At 36.7% G+C, this 20,391-nt stretch overlaps 1 protein-coding gene across 1 annotated transcript in view; it reads right to left on the bottom strand.

Moving 5' to 3' along the window:
* Positions 1-11,039: 11,039 nt before the first annotated feature.
* Positions 11,040-20,391, bottom strand: part of LOC134532379 (protein takeout-like) — a 35,006-nt gene continuing 25,654 nt past the window's right edge. The window contains exons 4-6 of the mRNA XM_063368816.1: positions 19,214-19,347; positions 16,670-16,819; positions 11,040-14,036 (exon numbers count right to left, since the gene is read on the bottom strand). Of these exons, the coding sequence (XP_063224886.1) occupies positions 13,885-14,036; positions 16,670-16,819; positions 19,214-19,347 (436 nt within the window). The 3' untranslated portion in view covers positions 11,040-13,884. The remainder of the gene's footprint in view (positions 14,037-16,669; positions 16,820-19,213; positions 19,348-20,391) is intronic.

Below are 20,391 nucleotides of genomic sequence, written 5' to 3'. Positions count from 1 at the left end.
TGTTAAAATTCATTAAACAGTTAATACTATAAGGTATCTGCCACAGATGGCAGCACTGTGGCTGTAACACCGTTCCGTTCCTTGACTTCCATAGCATTCACAAAATTCCTCCTAACAAAAATTGTCTTATGCCCAGAGCTAAAAATTAAAAATAAAACGACAAACCTGTTTTTCCCCGCGACGAAGCCGATCCTTCCGCAAACGAAAGGGAAGGCCAGAGAAAGTTGTGCTGATGTAACCAACCCTCCTCTCTCTCTCTCTCCTCTTATTCTGTCAACTACCTCCGGTTCATGATTGCAGTTACATCATTTCAATCGCAGCGGGGTAACTGGGTCAGCGCTCGGTCCGGTAATAAAGGCTCCGTGCTCGAACGCGCAACGCTACGTCGGTGGTGCGCAACACTGCGTCAGCGTACGCGAGGCACGCAGTTGTGCCTCTCCTGGAGGCGTCAGTGTGGCGAGGCCACACACACAGCTACGCTGGGTTCGCTATGTTCTCTATGCATGCGTATTGGCGGGCCTGGAGGTACGGAATAGCCCCCTCAAGAAAAGTGGTGTTTGGGAAACACACCCCCCCTTTCCTCGTGGAAAATTAAAAAAAAAACTTTTTAAAAAACCGGGAACTTAAATTTCGACGATGATTTCACTAAAGTCTCTTAACAAATGTTGTATATTCGTTCCTGATAAATTATTATAGGCTAACTTTTATAAATTATATCGATGAAAATAGGGGAAATCGCTTTATTATATGAGGCAGTGAAATATTTGGAAGTTTTACGAATACGTAATCACACAAAAATTTAAATCTAGTTGTATTGACCAACACTTTGGATGATATGGTAATAACAATTTTTTAAGTTTTTTCTATTATATGTCAATAATTTTTCACATTAAGTTAGACAAAGAATGAAAGCAAAAAAAATTAAAATTAGGTGGCGCGGTGCCCTGAGCGGCCTTGGAGCCGTCCCGTATGTACGAGGTGTGTTCAAAAAGTAACTGGAATTTTTGTAATTTCGCGGATTGTATTAGTCCGATTCGCGAATTTTTTTCATAGTTGTGTTGGTAAACACGTCTGAACAGTATCTGTACATTGTTAGCTACATTCGATGTTTATTCAAAGTCTGAGGGCGGACGGACCCCTGGTCGCCGACTTCCCGCCGCACACTGGTATTCTGCAGGTAGCCGCATATGCTGGCGCGTGACCTGCGTTCGCTTCGCGGACTTGCTGAGCTCTCGTCTGAAGCTGAGTGTTCCTGTCGCAAAAACTATATTTAACATTTACAAAACTTTGCTACATTTTATTACATTCTTAAAACACCATTTAATGCAAATTATCGGTGATCCAATTTTCTTCAATAAATAAATAAGATCCAGAACACAGTAAACCTTTTGACATCGACAAACAAGTACATAGTCTTATTTATTTTAAATTGAGGCAACATGTAATTTGACACCTGTCAAACAATTCAAATCCACCACGTCCACTGTTTGGCAGGGATATACGTACATTCTCAGTACAAATATCTTTAAAAGTTTTGATTGGACAAAATAGTTTTTTTAAAACATGTTATAAACTAACGTTGTTTAGACGAAACCTCTTCTCTCTCTTTCTCTGAACAGGTTTTTGGCGCTGGTATATGTCGAAGCATATTTCATTTTGAACATTATGGTTACTTTTGAAGCATTCTAGAAACCTATGAAACAGTCTTAAAAGTTAATGAACAAATATTGTCAGTTTTGTTCGGTTGCTCTATAGTTCATATGCTTAGCTTTAGCAAACAACATCTTTATTAAATGCACTTAATATGAAATAATTTCATGTGTAATTATTTAATTCGTAGCATCTTAAATATCAATGCAAAAATACTCCCAGTTATATAGTTTTAAGATAGCAAGCATACGATTTAGTATATAATCCTTAGTATATACTCTTTTATATTCATAAACACATAGCACAACACAACAAATCCAAGGTAAGCATGTAAGAATTTTTACTCTTTTAAAATATCAGAACCTGTACGAGAGCATTGCTCGGCATTATTTTTGTAAATTCGAAGTTTTTCAGGGAAGAAATCTATTTAGATAAAGTTGAAAAGCAAAACGTTAACTAAACATAAATTTTCATCCAACTTGTTAGATCGGTTTCTGAGATACGAGAGATTTAGAGTGTACCTATAACTCTAAATATATATTGATCACTTGATAAAAGATTAGATGGATTACATATATATACAATATAGTATATACATGGATATTTTGCAATCCTCACTATACTTAATACCTACATACATAAGAACTGCAGTCGGTTAAATAAGATAATCATTAATTCTCATAATTCAACACTTTATTTTAAATAATCAGCCGTATAATGGTTTTTATTCATTTTTACTTTACAGTTGTTATTAATTATAATTCTTTAAACTTAACTTAATACTCCCTTCCATACTGTGTTGCGAATATGTAGAAGGATTTTAATTTGGAGGAGTACATTTAATGCACTTGGTCGTTTTACTAGGGAAAATGCCACATACTTCATGCCATGCATATAAACTGATGATATTAAGTCCACTCCAACACATACAAAAGGTTGGCATTTAGGTTTATGTACTGTTATGGTACTAGAAATTGGTGTTGGTGCATAGTACATCCCAGTTAACCTTTTGATGAGTCAAGAGTGATTCTAGATATATGTACTTCTTTGCCGGATTGTAACACTTTTTTCCTTTATTATGTTATTACACAGCCTTGTAAAAATGAGTATTACACTGTTTCACAGACCTTCTAATACATCCTGATCACGCAACAGCATTATTAATGAATTTTTTAAATATAAATTCATGCGGTGGCAAGTCTGAAATGTTGACAGTATTATGAAATTATGTTATAAATTCTAGTGCTTTTTCAGTTTGGTCTTTCATAGAGTCATTACTATAATAGAGTTTGTACTCTCCGGGAAGTTTGGCAACTATGTCATCGTTAATTCTGTCAACATCTTTATTGAGGGGCGCGAGCATTGCTCTTTCATTCAGACCCTCATAATTTTCACTGACAAAGCAGTTACCAAACACTTCATCAATTAAATTGTTGTTTGAAATAATATTTTGTGGCAATTCGATTTCTTTCATCGTATTTAATAGCAGTTCGCCGGTGCCTAACTGAAGTAAATAATCAGAAATTGCCGTTGCTCTATAACAACGCGCAAGTTTTCATCTAGTGTAAATGCCTTAAAAAATAACCACAAGGAACATCGCTTAGAAGAAAGATTTAATAACTTGGTTTTATTAGCTGGCGGCTGTACAGGCAGACATTGGGGAAAATATTCTCCAAGTACCATAACGTTTCCACCGAAAGGGAGATCAGCATCTCCAATGGATCGCAAAAGTTGATCAATGTTCCGCAATAAATGTTTTTGAAGCATCGGAGCTTCATCCATTATAAAAATAACTATTTCTGCTAATTTTCTGGCTTTCGAAGAGTCAGCTTTGATACTTGAGACTGAGCCTGGTGTTAGTGTTACTTTCAGTCCGAAGGTTTTATGAGAAGTTTGACCATTGGGCAGCAATATTGAAGCAATACTGGTAAAAGCTATACTCTTCACTTTGCACTGTTTTCCAGTGAGAATGTAGCATAAAGTTTTATAGATGAAGGTATTTTTGTGGCACGAAGCAGAAGGTGGCGTCACTGCGAATGAATTTGCTTCAATATTGTACCACTTTATCGATGAAGAAATAGAATTAGCTGCTGAGGAGGAAATCATTCTCTCTGGTGATGGCTGTTCATACCAGAACAGAAAAATGATTCTCTCCAATCCATATTTACATCTGACAAATAAGAACATTATCTTCCCCCAAAAGTATTTAGTGTCAGGGCACACTCAAAAATGAAGTGTGATAGTATGCATTCCACAATTGAACGTAAACTAAGGAATGTAGAAATTTACTCTCCAGCAGGGTACCTTTATGCTTGTAAGGTGGCAAGAATAAAACCTAACCTATATAAAGTAAAATATTTGCAATATATTTTTTGAAAGACTTACCCCAATGGAAATACTATTCTTCGATTCTTCCAGGTTTCCAAATAGGCGATCCCAAAGTTAACAATCTCTGTGCAGTTCAGTATCAAACTGACAGGACAATTCGCTATAAGCTAAGACTTCCATATAAGTAGAAGGTATTTGAGAAGAGGTCATGAAGAACTCAAAAGAACGATAATATAAAGGAACTATACAAAAAGTAAATATGATCATCTCCAGCATATAAAACATAAGATTCCTGCAGATTTTAATTTGTCTTATGACACTTTGCCATATGGAGATAATTAGTTTTGGAACATTAAAGTCTATATAACCATATATAAGCAGAAATGGTGATTAGTTCTGGTTTTCATTTATTTAAAGTCACCTTTGCCTTTAGTTGGTGAAGTTTATGTTAACAGAAACACCTATGTCTTACTTTTTATTCATTTTATTGTTTAATATCCTCTATGTCTTAAAAAATAAATCCTTTACACAATGTATTTTCTTTGTATATAATTATTTATTTATTTTGACATTTTTATTTATTATCATATTTTCATTTGTCATTACACCCCAAACAAAATGTTTTTTGCCTCTCCTGTAAAAACAAGTGTATTAGACTTAGGAGTTTTCGAGAGTAAGCTGACAATTTTGTTTCACCATTTGTATCATTTACAGCTTGAAGAACGGCATTAACGATTTCCACATTTTTTCTTCTTAGTAATTGATAAATTTTCTCTCCTAATACTGCTGATTCTTCCATGTTCAGAGTTTTTTTATTAACTTCAACATCGTTATCCTCAATGTCTTCAAAGCTAAACGTTTGTAACCAGTATTGGAAATTTCTGCCTTATGTTGCTTCAGTGTTTAATAATGGGTAATAATTCTGTAGGCGCAATTAATTGCATTTTATAGAGACTGTCCATTACGCCGGACTGCTTGTATAAAATATTCAGCCAAATATTTTTTTTTCCCATAGTCGCTTTGGGTTTTCAGGAGATCTCGTAGATCAATACTTATATAAAAAGGCTAAGCATTGAAACAGGAATTTTAGATGATGCAGATTATCGTTACTCTTCTATCCATTGTTGATCGTCGTAGGCTAAACCACGCGCTATTCAGGCTTGCTTATATGTCTGATACTGGGTGTCTGATGCTGATACAGTTCGAAGGTCTTCGAAACTTGTTGCATCTTTTCAATGATACAACAACCGCAAAGGGCATAGCTCCGTTTGGGCGATGTAATTAACATTTTGAATCTTACCAATGGTTCGCAATTGACGTAGTATTATCTCCCATTTACTCGATCATTCGGGCTTTAATTAAAACTGAAACAAATTTTCCACAAAAAAAGGCCAATCAGCAACTACTCTCTCAGCAAGACTATATAGATATAGACTAGATAGAATATGCTAATATATCAGAATAGTTGCACAATGAAGCAGTCCCAGGCAGACATTGCTGACTGCCACTAGGCTATAAGAAAACAGCCATCGAGTACCCCAAGGCCGATGCCAGACCAGGGCATAGAACCACGGATACCACCGTGACTACCAGGAGCGGATTGCCGCCCCTGACCTCTAGTGTTGAACTGTGAAGCTAGTGTGGATATGATGGGTTAGTGAAAAAAAAAAGATAATGTGTTTGATTTTAGCATTTGTTAAACTGTTTGCAGAGGATGTTCGTTTGAATTTAATTTATTAGGCAGATATTGAAATTAAATTTAGTTATTTGGTAAGTTGAATTTAAAGTGCATAGTTTTTTTTAAATATCGGTTTAAGTGGATGTTTTTGAGTTTAGGTTATTTTATACAGGTAGCTATCCAATAACAACTGCTTTCAGGTGCACGGCCAATCAGAGGACTACTCGCCTGTCATTGGCCGTGCCAGGAGAGAGGGTCGAATGTGCGATCATCTTGAAAAATGGCGCATCAAAGCTAACGCCAACAAGTCAGCAGCGGTCATTTTCACGAGGTGCAGGCAGCAACCACCGCTATCTCTCCAGAAATTTGAGCAGCCCATTCCATTCAGCTCGACAACCAAATACCTAGGCCAAATATAAGACTCCCGCCTCACATGCCTGCAGCGTGCAGAGAACAAAAATGAAACGTTTAACTCCAGATATTACTCATACAAGTAATTATTTATTTCTGTCCCCTTCAAGTTGTCTTGAAATTAAAAAGTTAATATACAAACTAAAAAATAAACCAATAAAGCAAAAGATAAAATCGCAAACCAAATTTTTAAAAATTTGTGCATACAAATTGAGTGCATACATTTAAAATGTAAAAGCATTTTGTTCTAAGATGTAATCTTGAAAATAGCAAAATTTTTCCCTATGTTTAAGGGTGGAGACAAAAGGAACCCTAAAAACTATCGCTCTATTTCAATTCTTCCCCGCCACTCTAAAACCCTCGATGCAGCAATGAAAAAAGAACTTTTAAATATCTTGGGGAAAAAACTAAATGCTTTACCGATGCTCAGTGTAGCTTTATAAATAGCATAAGCGATGAACAAGCAGCAGTATACTTTGTACAGAGAGTAAAACCAGCAATAGATTATTAGAAAATTACCATAATCATTTTTATTGACCTACAAGAAGTATTTGATATGGTAGACCACAGGATACGTTGTAGGAAATTATAATATGCAGGGATAAGTGGGAAAACACTGGACTAATTTTGTAATTATTTGCGGAAAAGGAGACAATATGTGAGCATAGGAGAAACAAGAAATATAGATGAGATTGTACCTACTAAGTGGCATTACACAAGGTTCAATAATCGGTCCCCTTTTATTTTTTAGTATATATCAACGATTTAGCAAATTGTAAATTTAAAGGACAACTCTCAATCGATGACCTTACTATATATTCTTATTTGAGTTATCTTATGCATGATCAATGATCATGCATCAATCAATAATCAATGACACATACTCATTACACGCTATAAACAATAACTGGGACATAACGGAGTGAAATCGAAAAAAATAGGTCTAAAATCATTTACATACAACGCCTTTAAAATTTTAATGGACCTCCTCAGTGCTTCCAATCCATAACTAACATAGACGTGTTTAATCTCTGGGAATTATATTTAATTTATACGTATTAGACTAACTGTATTATCATAATACTATATGATGGCTAAAACACTTAGATGTGAAAATTATTTTTTTATGGCTAAATTGTACTGTATATCACAAATTTTTTCTTCATTTCACATTCTTAGGTTAAACTGGATGTATTATAATCACTTACGGTACTACTACGTATATTGCCAATGTATATATTTATATATGTATATATGTTATATATATGTATATATGTTATACTTCATATCATGTATTTTTTATGAGTTTTATTGCATTAGTATATTGTTAGTTTATAGCATCAATGCATGGAATCCTCAAATACCTTTTTATAGGTGGTTTTTATGTGCCCTGTAAAACTATTACTTTCCTCCCGGACTTGATCGTGTTTTGTCGCCTGTAAGCAAACGTACCCGCCGAGCACAGGAATATTGTGTTTTTTTTTTCAGTTCACCCCTGAGTGGATAGGCATCCAGCAATGTTCCAGGAAACCGGCGACCACGTGACTCCGACTCCCTATCTCTTCCGAACAGACTTCGGGAGTTAGTTCACGCCAGTTCTCGGAGGCCAAGTTCGTTTGGCCTGGCCAAGTATAGATACCCCTTCAATGATAGGGGGGAGTGTGGTCACCTACCAGTAGTCAAACAGCCATCTACAGAGAAGACGCCAAGAAGCTACCGCCGCTGTGTGACTACGCCGCCCCGCTGTCAGCCGCTGGGACGACTCCGTGCTGTAAGCGCCATTTACGTACCGAGTCCAGACGGAATTAGCACCTGAGGAGGAGAACCAGCCAGAAATAGTCTTCAAGAGAAGGTAACTCGTTGGGCGAGTGCTCCAACATATTCGCTGTAGTTTTCTACTCACCGAGCGAGTAAACCCTGAAAACTCGCTTAGGGGAATCTGGTCCCTGTAGCACTATACAATAGCTTAAGGGCATGTTAAATTACTCGCTGGTGAAGGAGACTTTTTTTTACTCGCTGGAACGAGTAAGTGATGAGCAAGTTGGCGCGAGCGAGTATACAAGGAGGTGAGCAATAGTGATTCAAGTACCAGTGGGTCGATGTATTTATTATAAGCCTCGGCCATTCAAGACAAGTACAAAGCAGTGCTGTCAACGCCGAGTTCATACAAAGAGTTGGACTCTTAGGACTCCTACAGGCCAATATGATGTCATCGCCAGGTCACTTACGTGTGAGAAAGGCGTAACTGGAGTTTGAAGGTCTCTTTATATAATAAACTTTTGTAGTTTGCCGAAGGAAGCGAATTTGGTGCATTCGCGCGGAAAGTTGAGTTCAGCACCAAAGTTTCGTGGTGTTGCCGGGGTCGTCTCTTCCTGAGGTCGCACCACCGAAGTCCAAGCGACCGTTGAGAAGGGCAGGAGGGTTGGCGCCGAAAGCTGAGACTCGCTGCAGTTCTGCGCGAGTTAAGTTGGTTTCAAAGACGAGGCTAGTGCTGGCACAGCAAACGACCCAAGTAAAATTGTGGGTTGTCTTCGTTAAAATAATTCCTTCAGCATTTTAAATAAGGATTGATAGTTTATTGTTGAAAATTTTTTTGAGTTGTAAATAATCATGCTTAGCCAAATTCCTAAAGTGTTTTTGTGCAGAGAGGTTTTGATGAGTACGTGTGTGTCTCGTAACAAGTAATGCCGAGACTTTATAATATTTTTCCACAAAGGAGAACAATTAAGTATTTATCGATTCACTCAAAAGTTTGGATAAATACTTCAGTTTTACTCTAATAAACGAAGCACTCAATTTTAGTGAATTATATTCAGTATCATTAATAACTTTTAGTGCGGGTGTAATATTATTTGTGGTAGTTGCTGCCGGTAAATATAACAAGCAAATAATATTTGTAACTTGTCATAGCAGCAGTAAATGTGATAGTGCTGGTGTTTGATTAGTGTAAATATTAATTTTGTCTTTGCCTAGTTATTAACATTTGGCAGTCAACGCGAGTATGTACTCGTCGAGAGGAATAGGAGCGAGTTACATTGACAAGAGATTATGTGCAATGTCCGGGTATCAATTTCTGTTGTATGTTTAACTTAGACTTATTTGTTATTCAATTTATTTGCTTTGACACATTCGTTGTTAGTCAAAAATTACATTCTTGTTGTTACTTTCAGGGGACAACAACTTTTTCCCAAGTAAATGTAAATTATTGTTTATAGCATCACTGCCCAGAATCCTGAAACACTACTTCTCCGAGGAATTAAAATAAATAAATATCCATCACATTCGCCCCCCTCCCTCCTGCCAAACAATCGACTATTGTGCAGTTTCTGTATACGAGCTTTAGCTCCTAGAAACAAAATAAAAATAAGTTAAACGAAACGAAATGCTCATGTAATTGGACTTGACGTCGACATACATATCTCGCTTTCACCCTTAGTCGTTTTACCCTTTAGACCCCTGCTGATCAGCTGTCACCAATTACACACAGTGCTCTGGAAAGGCCCTAGTGTAACTATTACTAGATAAGTGTACTAGGAATTAAGTACTAGCACCAGGAAGTGTATGTGTTTTTCTTTACAGTGTACTCAAGTGCTTATGTTTTTTTCCCCTTAATCCTTATATCAAACGTTGGTCTACGTGTTATTCACACATGGCAATCATGCCAAACATTCGCACTGCTGTCCCGTACTCCTGTGCGTGCTCGGGACCCCCCCCCCCCCCTGCCCGCCTCCTGCTCTTCCGGGAGAGAGGGTCCACACTCACCAGCCGCTGCAGCCGGACGTCTTTGCGATGATCGTCGGCACTTCATCTGCTTTTCCTCATCGATCCAGTTTACTTGCCATAGTCTTTATTTTATTGTATCTTTAACCCTACGAGCAGCCGCACCCCAGCAGACACACGAGGCCAGCCAGTAAGCGCGGCAGTCTGCGGGCTCCCTATAAGGAAGCCCAGGGGCGCAAAAACAGGGGGGGGGCAAGGGTATTTTGCCCCCCCCCCTTCTGAAACCTTGAAGTGGGGGCATACGGGAGCAAAGAAAGTGCTGTGTAATCAAATTTTTAGATAATAAAACTGCTTAAATAGCACCATTTTCCACCTTGAAATACAAATTTTCCCGGGTTCGCTTCAATAGGGGGGATCAATGATTCTTTATAAAAAGGTATATTGCCCCCCCCCTTTGGAAATTAAGTTGTTGTGCCCTTGAGGAAGCCCCAATACTAACCTCCTCCTTGAGAGGAGCGGCACAGGTAGCGGTCTCCGTCCCCTACCGTCACGCTGAAATCCCATTAGCAGCCTTCCCAAAGCGTCGGGAACGAGTCTATGTCTCTCTAGAAGATTGATTCCGTCAGGGCCGTTGCTTGAAGTGGCTAAAATAGGACGCTTGTGTTCTTGCAACTTCGAGTGTTTAGTCGGGTAACTTTGATGGGGTGACACTTCGGGGGCTACGAGACCTTTCCAAGGCGGGACTGGACAGGTATAAAGCGGAGGCAGACCTGAGACCTGTAAAGTGAAGTGAATTAATGGATTATTGGATCAAGGGGAACTTTATTTAGTCAATCTATAAGTAAAAAAAATAATTTAGTGTTTCAGGCAACTAACAATTTTTTTTTCAATGTACCTATGTAGGTATAACGAATATCAAATTTACAATCAATAACTCTGGATGTTATGGATTTATGTAAATACTTTTTAATATTAAACACTATTGAGGTTGTTCATTTTTATTCATCACACACAAAAACAAAACTCCTTGAACGCTGAGTATCCATTGTTTTTTTTCTTATGTTGAAGATAATACGGGTTTTTAAATTTGCGTTTTTTTTTAAATTAAAGTGGCACAGCTTGCATGATAGCTACATACAATTCACTACATTTCCTCTAATACCTTGTCAAGAAAATAACTTCATATAGGAATCAAATGAATAAAAATACTTTAATCTAGGTGGGATTTAAATTAATATATAAGTAACAGACAAGCCTTTTAAAAATATTTAATTCAAAAATAAAATATTTTATACATTTTACCTTTTGGTTTAAAAAAAGCATTTCACTCTATTAGATAACGTTAAAAAGTAAAATGATTATACATACACATAAAGGTTAACAAGAAATACAAATTTAACAATTATAAAGAAAACTACTCAACAATAAAAATTGGCATGCACGAGTGGACTGTATCGTGAAAACTCATAAAACCTCAAATGTAATTTTATTTCGATGTAAATAAATTATTTAGATATACTTTCAAAGTAGTTTATGAGTAATGCAATAAATTCAGTTGTATTAAAAGTTATTTTGTTCGGATTAATAGCCAAATGTTATTGTATTGATGGCTTCTAAATTACTATATTTCCAATAAAATTGACTATTTTAAGCGATTATATAGTTCTCTTCTTAAAAAATATAAATATTTAAAGGACAGCGTATAAGGTTATATACATAAATTTTGACATTTAATTGTTGTACTGTAATATCTTCCTGACGGTAGCTAAAAAAACTTATATTATTTAAAGTTAATGGATAAAGCAGGACTAAGTAGCTATTAAACTATTGAGTTATTTTTTTTCAGTCTTTTAACATAGTGCATTTCACTCGATGACTTTTAAACAATAATAAAGAAAGCGCTTCTTAAATACGTTGTATCGATCTTGAAACATTGCTACTTTATGGCAATGAAGCATTTGTAATAAATACGGCGTTATCGTCGCCGTTAACCACACAAAGTTAAGAGTTGACATCCGATCGCCCCACAAACTTTGTTTCTAAGGAAACGTGATATGGTCGTCTGAAACATGCTTTTAATATGTACAGATTTTTCACAAGTGTGATTACTCCAGATGAATTAATTTTTTGGATTTAACAAGTTCATGCTCTACACAAGTGCTTACGAAATTTACAAAAATAAATATTTTTTCTCTAATATATAATTCACATAATGTTGTAAAGCAACTTTAAAAAATAAAAAAATTGCTTCCTTTACAAATCCAAATTTTTATATTATTTTCCAGAAAATTTTCTGGAAAATAAACTGTAGCTTTCGATGAATATTGGGGTTTAATTTCCATATTTAAATATAAAACGATTTTTTGTTTTTCAGGAATATTTGCGGAATGGGTTTAATACTACCCTTACCAACCATTTCTTTCAGATTTTTAAGTTATTCTATGCCTTATAAAAACTTATTGCAGGAGACTAAATACACGATTTATACTTTCGCGAAATTATATATTTTAAATATTGACTTTCAAAACAATTTTATTTTTAAAATTGTCATATATGTAAAGAATTGTTTAATGGATTTTAAAATTTAGGTTATAATAATAATTATTATTATATACCTTTATTATGGAAAACGGACCTGCAATTATATATAAACACCTGTATAAGGATTTCGTCATTCTCTTGTAGTTGCAAACATTATAATTTTTAGAGAGTTTACTTGGTGATACGTATTTCTTTAGCGTATACCCTACCAGGACCATGAGCAAGTATCCAACCACATGCATACACCATTTACTTTTAGCTCCCAGAAAATAATTAATCTCATGATAAAGCCGAATTGTAAGCATACTGGAGTGATCACATGTGAAACTTCTTAGCACAAAGTTGAGGAGGGGGAAAAAAACTACCTTCGCCGGAAGCGAAAAAGGAGACCACATTGTCTCTGGATCACCGTTGAGCGGTCGACTTGAGTGACGAACCGCATTCGGGAAACCGAAGTGAGGCGGCCACGAGCAGAAGTGCGACTGCTGGCTGACAGAGACCTTTGAATCCTCTCTCAGGGCACGCGAACTGGACCATGGACCAACGATGAGACACATAGAGCGGTCCTCGCCTTCTGCGCATGGAGCCGTCATTGCTTCGGAACTTGCCGACAGAACCGTCGAGGCCAGCTGTAGTGCAGACACGTTGTTTTCTTGAACAGGAGTGTTTTTAACACCGTCCATTGTAACTCGCCGACACAAAGTGTCATGGGATTTAATAACTTTAAAAACGCACCAAATGCGTTCATCATGATGGCCTTTTGTTGAAAGTTATATGTGCACGTGAGTATAAACCAAAGATATGTAGACCGATTCTTTCCTACTGAACATATGGCTAACACTGGCTCACGATTTGCTATCAGAAACGTCAAATTCACACTTATGTGCATTTGTTTACCAATAATTTGTTGAAAATGTTGAATGCAAAGCAGTAGTTAGACGCACTGCATATGTACTAACTGTACTGTAAAGTTAACTTGGTAAACAAAGCGATGAGAGACTTCATAACTGCTGCTTTCGCCATGATACACAACTTTGACACTTCAGTTGCCGAGTAAGCCGTTCAATGATGGATAAACAACATTATTACTGCCCCGTCTGGACGTACGGTCTAACTCCGCATTTAGTATATGCACGTGCAATGGGAGAAACGGAAGATTCATAAACCCCTAGTCAGACGCCCGAACTATCCACTTTTTTTAAAAAAATTTTTAAAAGTTAGAATATGTTTATGACATGAATTAAAGGTTCTCGCAAAAATTCGTTGTTTATGGTTTCTTAGAGGGCAGGTTTTCGCACGTGTATAGGTGATCGTGCACCTTGTCAGGTCAGTCGAAAGACACCACAAAATACTCTAAAATCGCGAAAATGTATGAACTCTCGGATAATGTTAGGTTTTTTTTCTTCTTCCGATCGCGAAGTTCCACGAGCGAGCGAGAGAGAACTTGTGATGTGTTCGGGACTGTTCGGGGGTTCAACGAAACTCTAGCTTGCCGGTCCAACGACGCGGCTGTCAGTCCGCGCGGAAGAAGGAGGAGGATGGGGGGTCGCTGTTCTTCAGTCGAGCAGCCACAGGTCCGTGGGGATGTGCGTGTACGCGCTGTTCATCAGGTTCCTGAACACCTCGCTCAGGCTGTTCGCCACGGGCTCCCTCAGCTCCGCCAGCACCTCCTGCGAGTTCTTGTTGAGGAAGGCGTTCAGCGTGTTGCCTGCGAGCACACCGCAACCAACACCCTTAACAGTGGCCTCGCACACACTCTTCCCTGCACCTAGGAGGATAGTGAAGGTTGGGGGAGAGCATATTCTTTGGGACATTTCCGACTACCTGATGGTCACGGTGATTAAATTCCGACCTCATGATGGATGCACTTCGCGTTTCTGTGGGAGGGGTTCCGGGTTTGAGTCCTGGGTAATTTGTAATGTGTAAATACGTCGAAAAAAATATCGCAATTTTTTTCCCCAAGATTAGATTTCAGTAAAGAGTAAATTGCGACCACTGTTGCTAGATTAATTCTTCACAGCTCTTTAACAATTTTAAATTTTATTTTGTTCGCTAACTTTGATTATAATTACTTAAAATGATTTTTATAATTTTAATATTTTTTAAGACATAACATTTGTGTATTGAATGTATTATCAAATTCCGACAAAAATTTAATTCAGTGATAAATTATTATTAAACAGGAAAACTTTTTGTAGCAGTCAGTTACTGTTAATGACAAGGCATTCCATTAAATTATGTGCTATGCTCAAAAGAGCCAAAAATAATAGTTTTTAATGATATGAAAATTGTCTAAAAAAACTTTCAAAAACAAGGTTACGTATTTTAATTACCTCTCCTGAGAAATAAATGTTGACTATTATCAGATAATGTTCTTGATAAAATACAGCAGGAAATTTTATTTCCAAAACTCTCATTCCAAGTTTTACTTTAGAAAATACATTGTTTTAGATACATAGAATAAAATTATAGTACATTACAAAGTTGTGTCTAAAACCTTTTTGACTCAATGAAATAGATTTGGCAACAGAGCGCACAGAACCAAGGGACGCTGTAGTGACAGAAATCGTGCATTGGAAAGAGAAAATAAGTGCACATTTGAATGCACCTGCAATTTAAGGATGAGACGTGCTATAGCATGAAATTGTTTAAAAAAAGGAATTTTAATCGCCCAAAGTAAAGTTACCTACAAGATAATTTTGTATAAAATGTGTGTCAGAAACTCGCTTCCAACTAAGGCGATGTGGGTTCGAATCTCGGCGGGGTCGTACTAAATATTTTGTTTTTGCAAGTGAGAAGCGTGACGGACGTTGCCGTGTGCCAGCGGGTGTTTCACGTGGAAAGGAGAAAAGTAAGGGGGAAAGTGATTTCTCCCTCTTCCACTAATGGCATTCCGTCAATGCTTCCTGTTTATTTTGTCATGCCTCCCTCCCCTCAGTGCCTGGAATTACACGGATGTCGATGACGTATTTATATACACGAGTTGTATTTATATACACGATTTGTATTTATATACACGAGTTGTATTTATATACACGAGTTGTATTTATATACACGAGTTAGCAACGACCACAAGGCGAAAAATATTGCAAAACTATGCACTTTCAACAATGCAAGAGATTAGAAATAGGGGGAAAGCTAAGGTGGACATGACTATTCCTGTAACATACACAGAAATGTTTACAGCTATTGATTGTGATGGTTATATAACTGGTAATGAAATTTTATTACCTCTACTCTCAAAAACTATCACACAAAAATTATGTACGTCCCTTAATTATAATTTTATTTCACTTAATTAATTAGTTAGAGAGTTTCATGTCTTAAAGTCCCATTGCGCGGGTGAGAATGTAACAGAATTGCTTGGTGTAGAAAAAACTTAGTGTACAATTATTTAGTCTAAAATCACTTCACTTAAAATATTTTGCCTTTAACTCACTTGGATCAGAATAACTTTTCTAGCACTATTGAGTGTAGAATTATTTGGTCTAAAGCTTATTACTCTAAAATACTTTGGCTTATTCGAGATCTTCTAGCAGTGCGTTAGTCTAATAGGTGTTTTAGAAGAGGAGGGTTATTTTGCCTTATGAGCAGAAAATTTCTATTACCTGCTTCCCGTCGGTTAATGTTGAGTTTAGGGGTAAGGAAGTACATATGTAATCTTCCATTTAACATATCGAAATTATATAGGCTTGTTGTAAAAGAGGAAATAATAATTTACCACGTATCTATTTCGTAAAAAATAGTCTAACCAAAATTTGTACTTTACTTTTAAACAGCCCTTTTTAAAATATGTTTCATGAATGAAGCTTAGGTTTTGTCAAGTAAAAAATACCTTTTGCAAATTAATGACTTTTTATGGTGAAGAAACAATCAACAAAATCTTGTTCAAATAAAAGCACTGGATATGGTTATACACATCCGAACACGAGAAAGAATTGATTGTATAAAATATATATTTACGTATATCACAGTCTGGCAACCATCACAAGTTTACAGAATTTTGATTCATGACAGTTGCTGAAAGAAATAATTATAGTTTTTTTTAATACTATTGTTTTTCCATAGAAACTTGAAGGGAAACAGATTACAAGCCAGGCCTAATATATTATATACATAAGTTACAACTGAGATCGGACTAAAGTTATTATCTCACACTCCCAGTATTTAAGTACATATACCACATATATAACCACCTAGGCCATGTGTTAGAAGTAGGTATCAACATTTTGCAGCCACAATACGTATTAACTCTTACATGACAAATGCTTAAAGGATATGAACCAAGGGAATGGTGCGTTAACAAGGCATGCTTATCTTTACACAAGACATAGCTCTTACCCAACACTTTGTTGCCGTTGAATAGATTCCCCAGATAGACATTCAGTCCTCTGACTATAAAATCGGCTTTCATAGTCCTAAGATACATGATTTCTCGACCATTCACTTTGGGAAACTCCATGTCACACTTGATTGATGTGGTAATATTGTCTGAAACAAAAAAAAAAAACGTTTTAAACAAAGCAAAAATTCACTTAAGGGAAAAAAAAAGACTGCTGAGATAACTATTACCAACAACTACGAGTAAGAATTGAAAAATTAAGTAGACAGCGCTCAAAAAAGAGGTTTCTCTTAAAATTTTTGGTTACTATTTGTTTGTATGGCATGCAAATTGTATTCAGGTAGTTTTACATTTCAGATTTTTTTTAGCCACATAGCTAAGACGTTTAGTCTGTTATGGTAATACGATAGTGATCTAACAAATTTTACAACAGTATCGCGAATACTGGTGCCACGAAATGCTTAAGCCGAAGGCTTATATTACTTAAGTTAGATAAAGTTCATATACAGACAGTGAAAATTCAGAATTTAAAAATGTCAAAAATAATAATAATAATGATTTATTATCAGTAGCCTTACAAAAAAATAACACGATCTGGCAGAAAATTATGACTGGCTTTGAAGTTATATATGTTCTTTAAGCGTTAAGAGATCAAGTGCTGGACATATTTATGGAAATATAAAGTATTATTTATTTTAGATTCATTCAATGTGCAACACCCAAAAAGTGGCATTTAGCAAGAAGATTTTTTTATGAAAAGATAATTTTGTAGTTATCAAAAACCAATAGGAAATTGAAGAAAAATATAATTTACATAAATTGTTAAACATAGTAAATACTTCTGTCTTGAAAAAAATTCTTCACGCTAGATGCCGCTTTTTTACATTGAATTAATATAAAATAAATAATACTGTATATTTCCATAATATTTCCCAAACTTGAACTCTTAACGTTTAAAGAAAATCTATAACTGCAACGGCAGATCGTGTTATTTTATTTTAATAGACTACTGATAATAATTATATTCTTATTATTTTGGCATTTTGTAAAAACAAAATATAGTGAAGACAGATGTACGCGCATGTATGTGAATTCAAGTTGCCAGTACTGATATAATAACTACAATTACATGTTATAGTTGTTAAAACTAATAATTAGCTAGTTGAAATTGTATTAGGTAATTTTTCACGATACCGTTAGGTTGGTACCAAACGATTTAAAAATAAGATTACAATGATCGAAGAAAGTCCTAAAGCTCAATGCATACCATACGTTCCTGTCTTTTTTTAATTTTTTTTAGCTATTCTTTTTCATCAGACCATGAAATGTAGAATATTATGTTTTAAAACACGATAAAAATCACAATACATTAGTATTGAACTAAAACTGATAATGTTAAGTTAAGCATTCTGTGATATTTGATTACTCAAAAGACAGTTGGAAATGTAATGTTAAAGAATAACGGTACAAATTAATACTTAGTGAATTTTTATGGTTTATTTGAACAAAATATGACGTGGAAATGGATGAATTATCTGCTGTAGAGACATTATACGTTCACTGTTACATTCGATTAGCCAAACAAATTAGATGTTTTCATTCAAAAATATATGATTTTATGGAAAAGGCGTTTAAATGAATACTAAATTTAATTAAATTTATTTTACTTTCCAAATTATAACTTATTGGAGGATTAAGATTATCTAAATTAAACATCCCTTAAATTTTACATCATGACAAAAGCCACTTTCTAAAAAAACACATGACAATATGATAAATCACTTCGCTCTAATTATTTTTAACGCTATAACGCGGCTACGCCACATAGCCTCTTTTTATTTGCCACAACAAATGGTTTTGTGCGACGGAAAAAAAAAGTTTTGTTTAATTGATTTTGTTTAAAGGTTGTGTTACTCCAAATGGTTTTTAATCAATATGTATATTAACAGTCAAATCAAGCTTGTATTGTGTAGTGATACGAGTTTCTTTATGACATATTGTCACAGTAAATATTAGTTTTTTAAATACAAAATATTGTTACCTCAAAGAAATATTAGTGTTGAAATAAACCAGCTACCTAAAAAATATATATAATTATTTTGGTCTTTAACGTAATGTTTGATTTAATGTCAGATTTATTTAATTTGAACCTATATATATATATATATATATATATATATATATATATATATATTGGAATCATTTTTGTCTCTGGTTTTGATGAAGCTACTTCTTGGCTTCTGGGTTGAGGTTACGCGGAAAAGATGGTGCGCTTGACGTTTCGTCGACACGCACGATAGCAGCCATCTTCAAGGGCAGTCGTCATTGAAGATGGCTTCAATGGGGAGTGGCGAAACGGTCGGTCAACCTCGTAGTTACCACGGACTTGGCCCCAAACAAGAGAATCCAAGAAGTATAGTTTGCAACTCTGGCCGCAAATGCTTCCGATCCAGATTCAGGAAATTTGCGAGAGTGACGTTGTTTGAAAACACTGAAGGTCTCTATGAAGAGGGGGGGGGGGGATGGTAAGATGCAGGACTCACGCAGTCGCAGCCTCGCGTCGCCGGACCCCACCAGCGGCAGGATGAGGATCTTGCCCGTGAGGTCGTAGTCCGCCTCGACGCGCACCTCCGGTATGTCCATCCCCAGCTCGAACACCTTGTTCTTCAGGTCGAACCTGCATGGAGGGTCGCCGTGAGTCACTGCAGTACTCCGCTCCCGCCGAAGGGCGTATCTGCGTTAGTGTGCGGCGTCGGTTCTGTACTGGCGCGCAGTCTTCTCGTAGTGCAGGGGGCAACTATGAAATTTTGAGCGGTGACCGTGACATTATATAGTAAAGAAATGAAGAAAAAGATGTAATGCAAGTCCCTTAATGACCCTCAGGGATCAGTACCGTTTGTGTCATGACTTTTAGCCATTTTAACTCGTCTAAAAATACAGTGAAAAAAACTTAAGAACTATTAATTGCTTTTCGTAAACAGACTCCAGTCGGATAACTTGAGTAAGTTTAAAATCTCGTTCCCCACCAGCCCCCTTCCCTGAAGCTTTGCGCACAGTGTGTGTGTGTGCCCAGGTAGACGGGCTCCCTAGAGCTAAAGAGGAAATGGATTAGTCATTTCATCGAAACTTGGAGGTGTCTGAGGAGGAGCTAAAAAGAGAGTATGAGGCTACCCATCCCAGCCTCACCGCCGCCATCATTAGGCTAACCTGAGGTTCACTCGAAGAATTCCCTGTTCCAAGAGTATCGCAAGGCGCTCCACCAGGTCTAACACATCTCTGGTAACCCTCAGACAACCCGGAGAGCCCGTGGTCCGGCCGAGGTGCATCCAACTTCTACTAGCTGTCCAGTTTAGCTTCTGAGCTGTGTCGCCTATCTCTGCGTCAAGGAATCCTCCCAGATTTCTCCAAGTGACAGGAGCCCCAGAGGCAAGTGCAAGACTAACACCTATGTGATTCTGGGCCGACAGATGAACCTGAGCGAGGATCCACTCACTCCAACAATCATCCCGCACCAATGCAAATTACTAGTGAAACTTGTGGGTTTCGGACTTTTCACTTCGACCAGAACCAACCGTCGGTACCTTTGTCAGAACTTCAGAATACAGACGACACGTGAAGGCTAGATGTGTTCTCCTCCAAAATCTCTCAAAACCACTTTCATTGCCGGCTTCCCCCTCCACCCCCCCCCTCCTAAACACGGCACCATCAGCCGGTCAAAGCA

The sequence above is a fragment of the Bacillus rossius genome, chromosome 5 (assembly GCF_032445375.1).
Source record: "Bacillus rossius redtenbacheri isolate Brsri chromosome 5, Brsri_v3, whole genome shotgun sequence".
Taxonomy (NCBI): Eukaryota; Metazoa; Arthropoda; class Insecta; order Phasmatodea; family Bacillidae; genus Bacillus; species Bacillus rossius.
The sequence above is the reverse complement of the archived record's forward strand: the minus strand, read 5'-3'. Positions and strand labels throughout refer to the sequence as shown.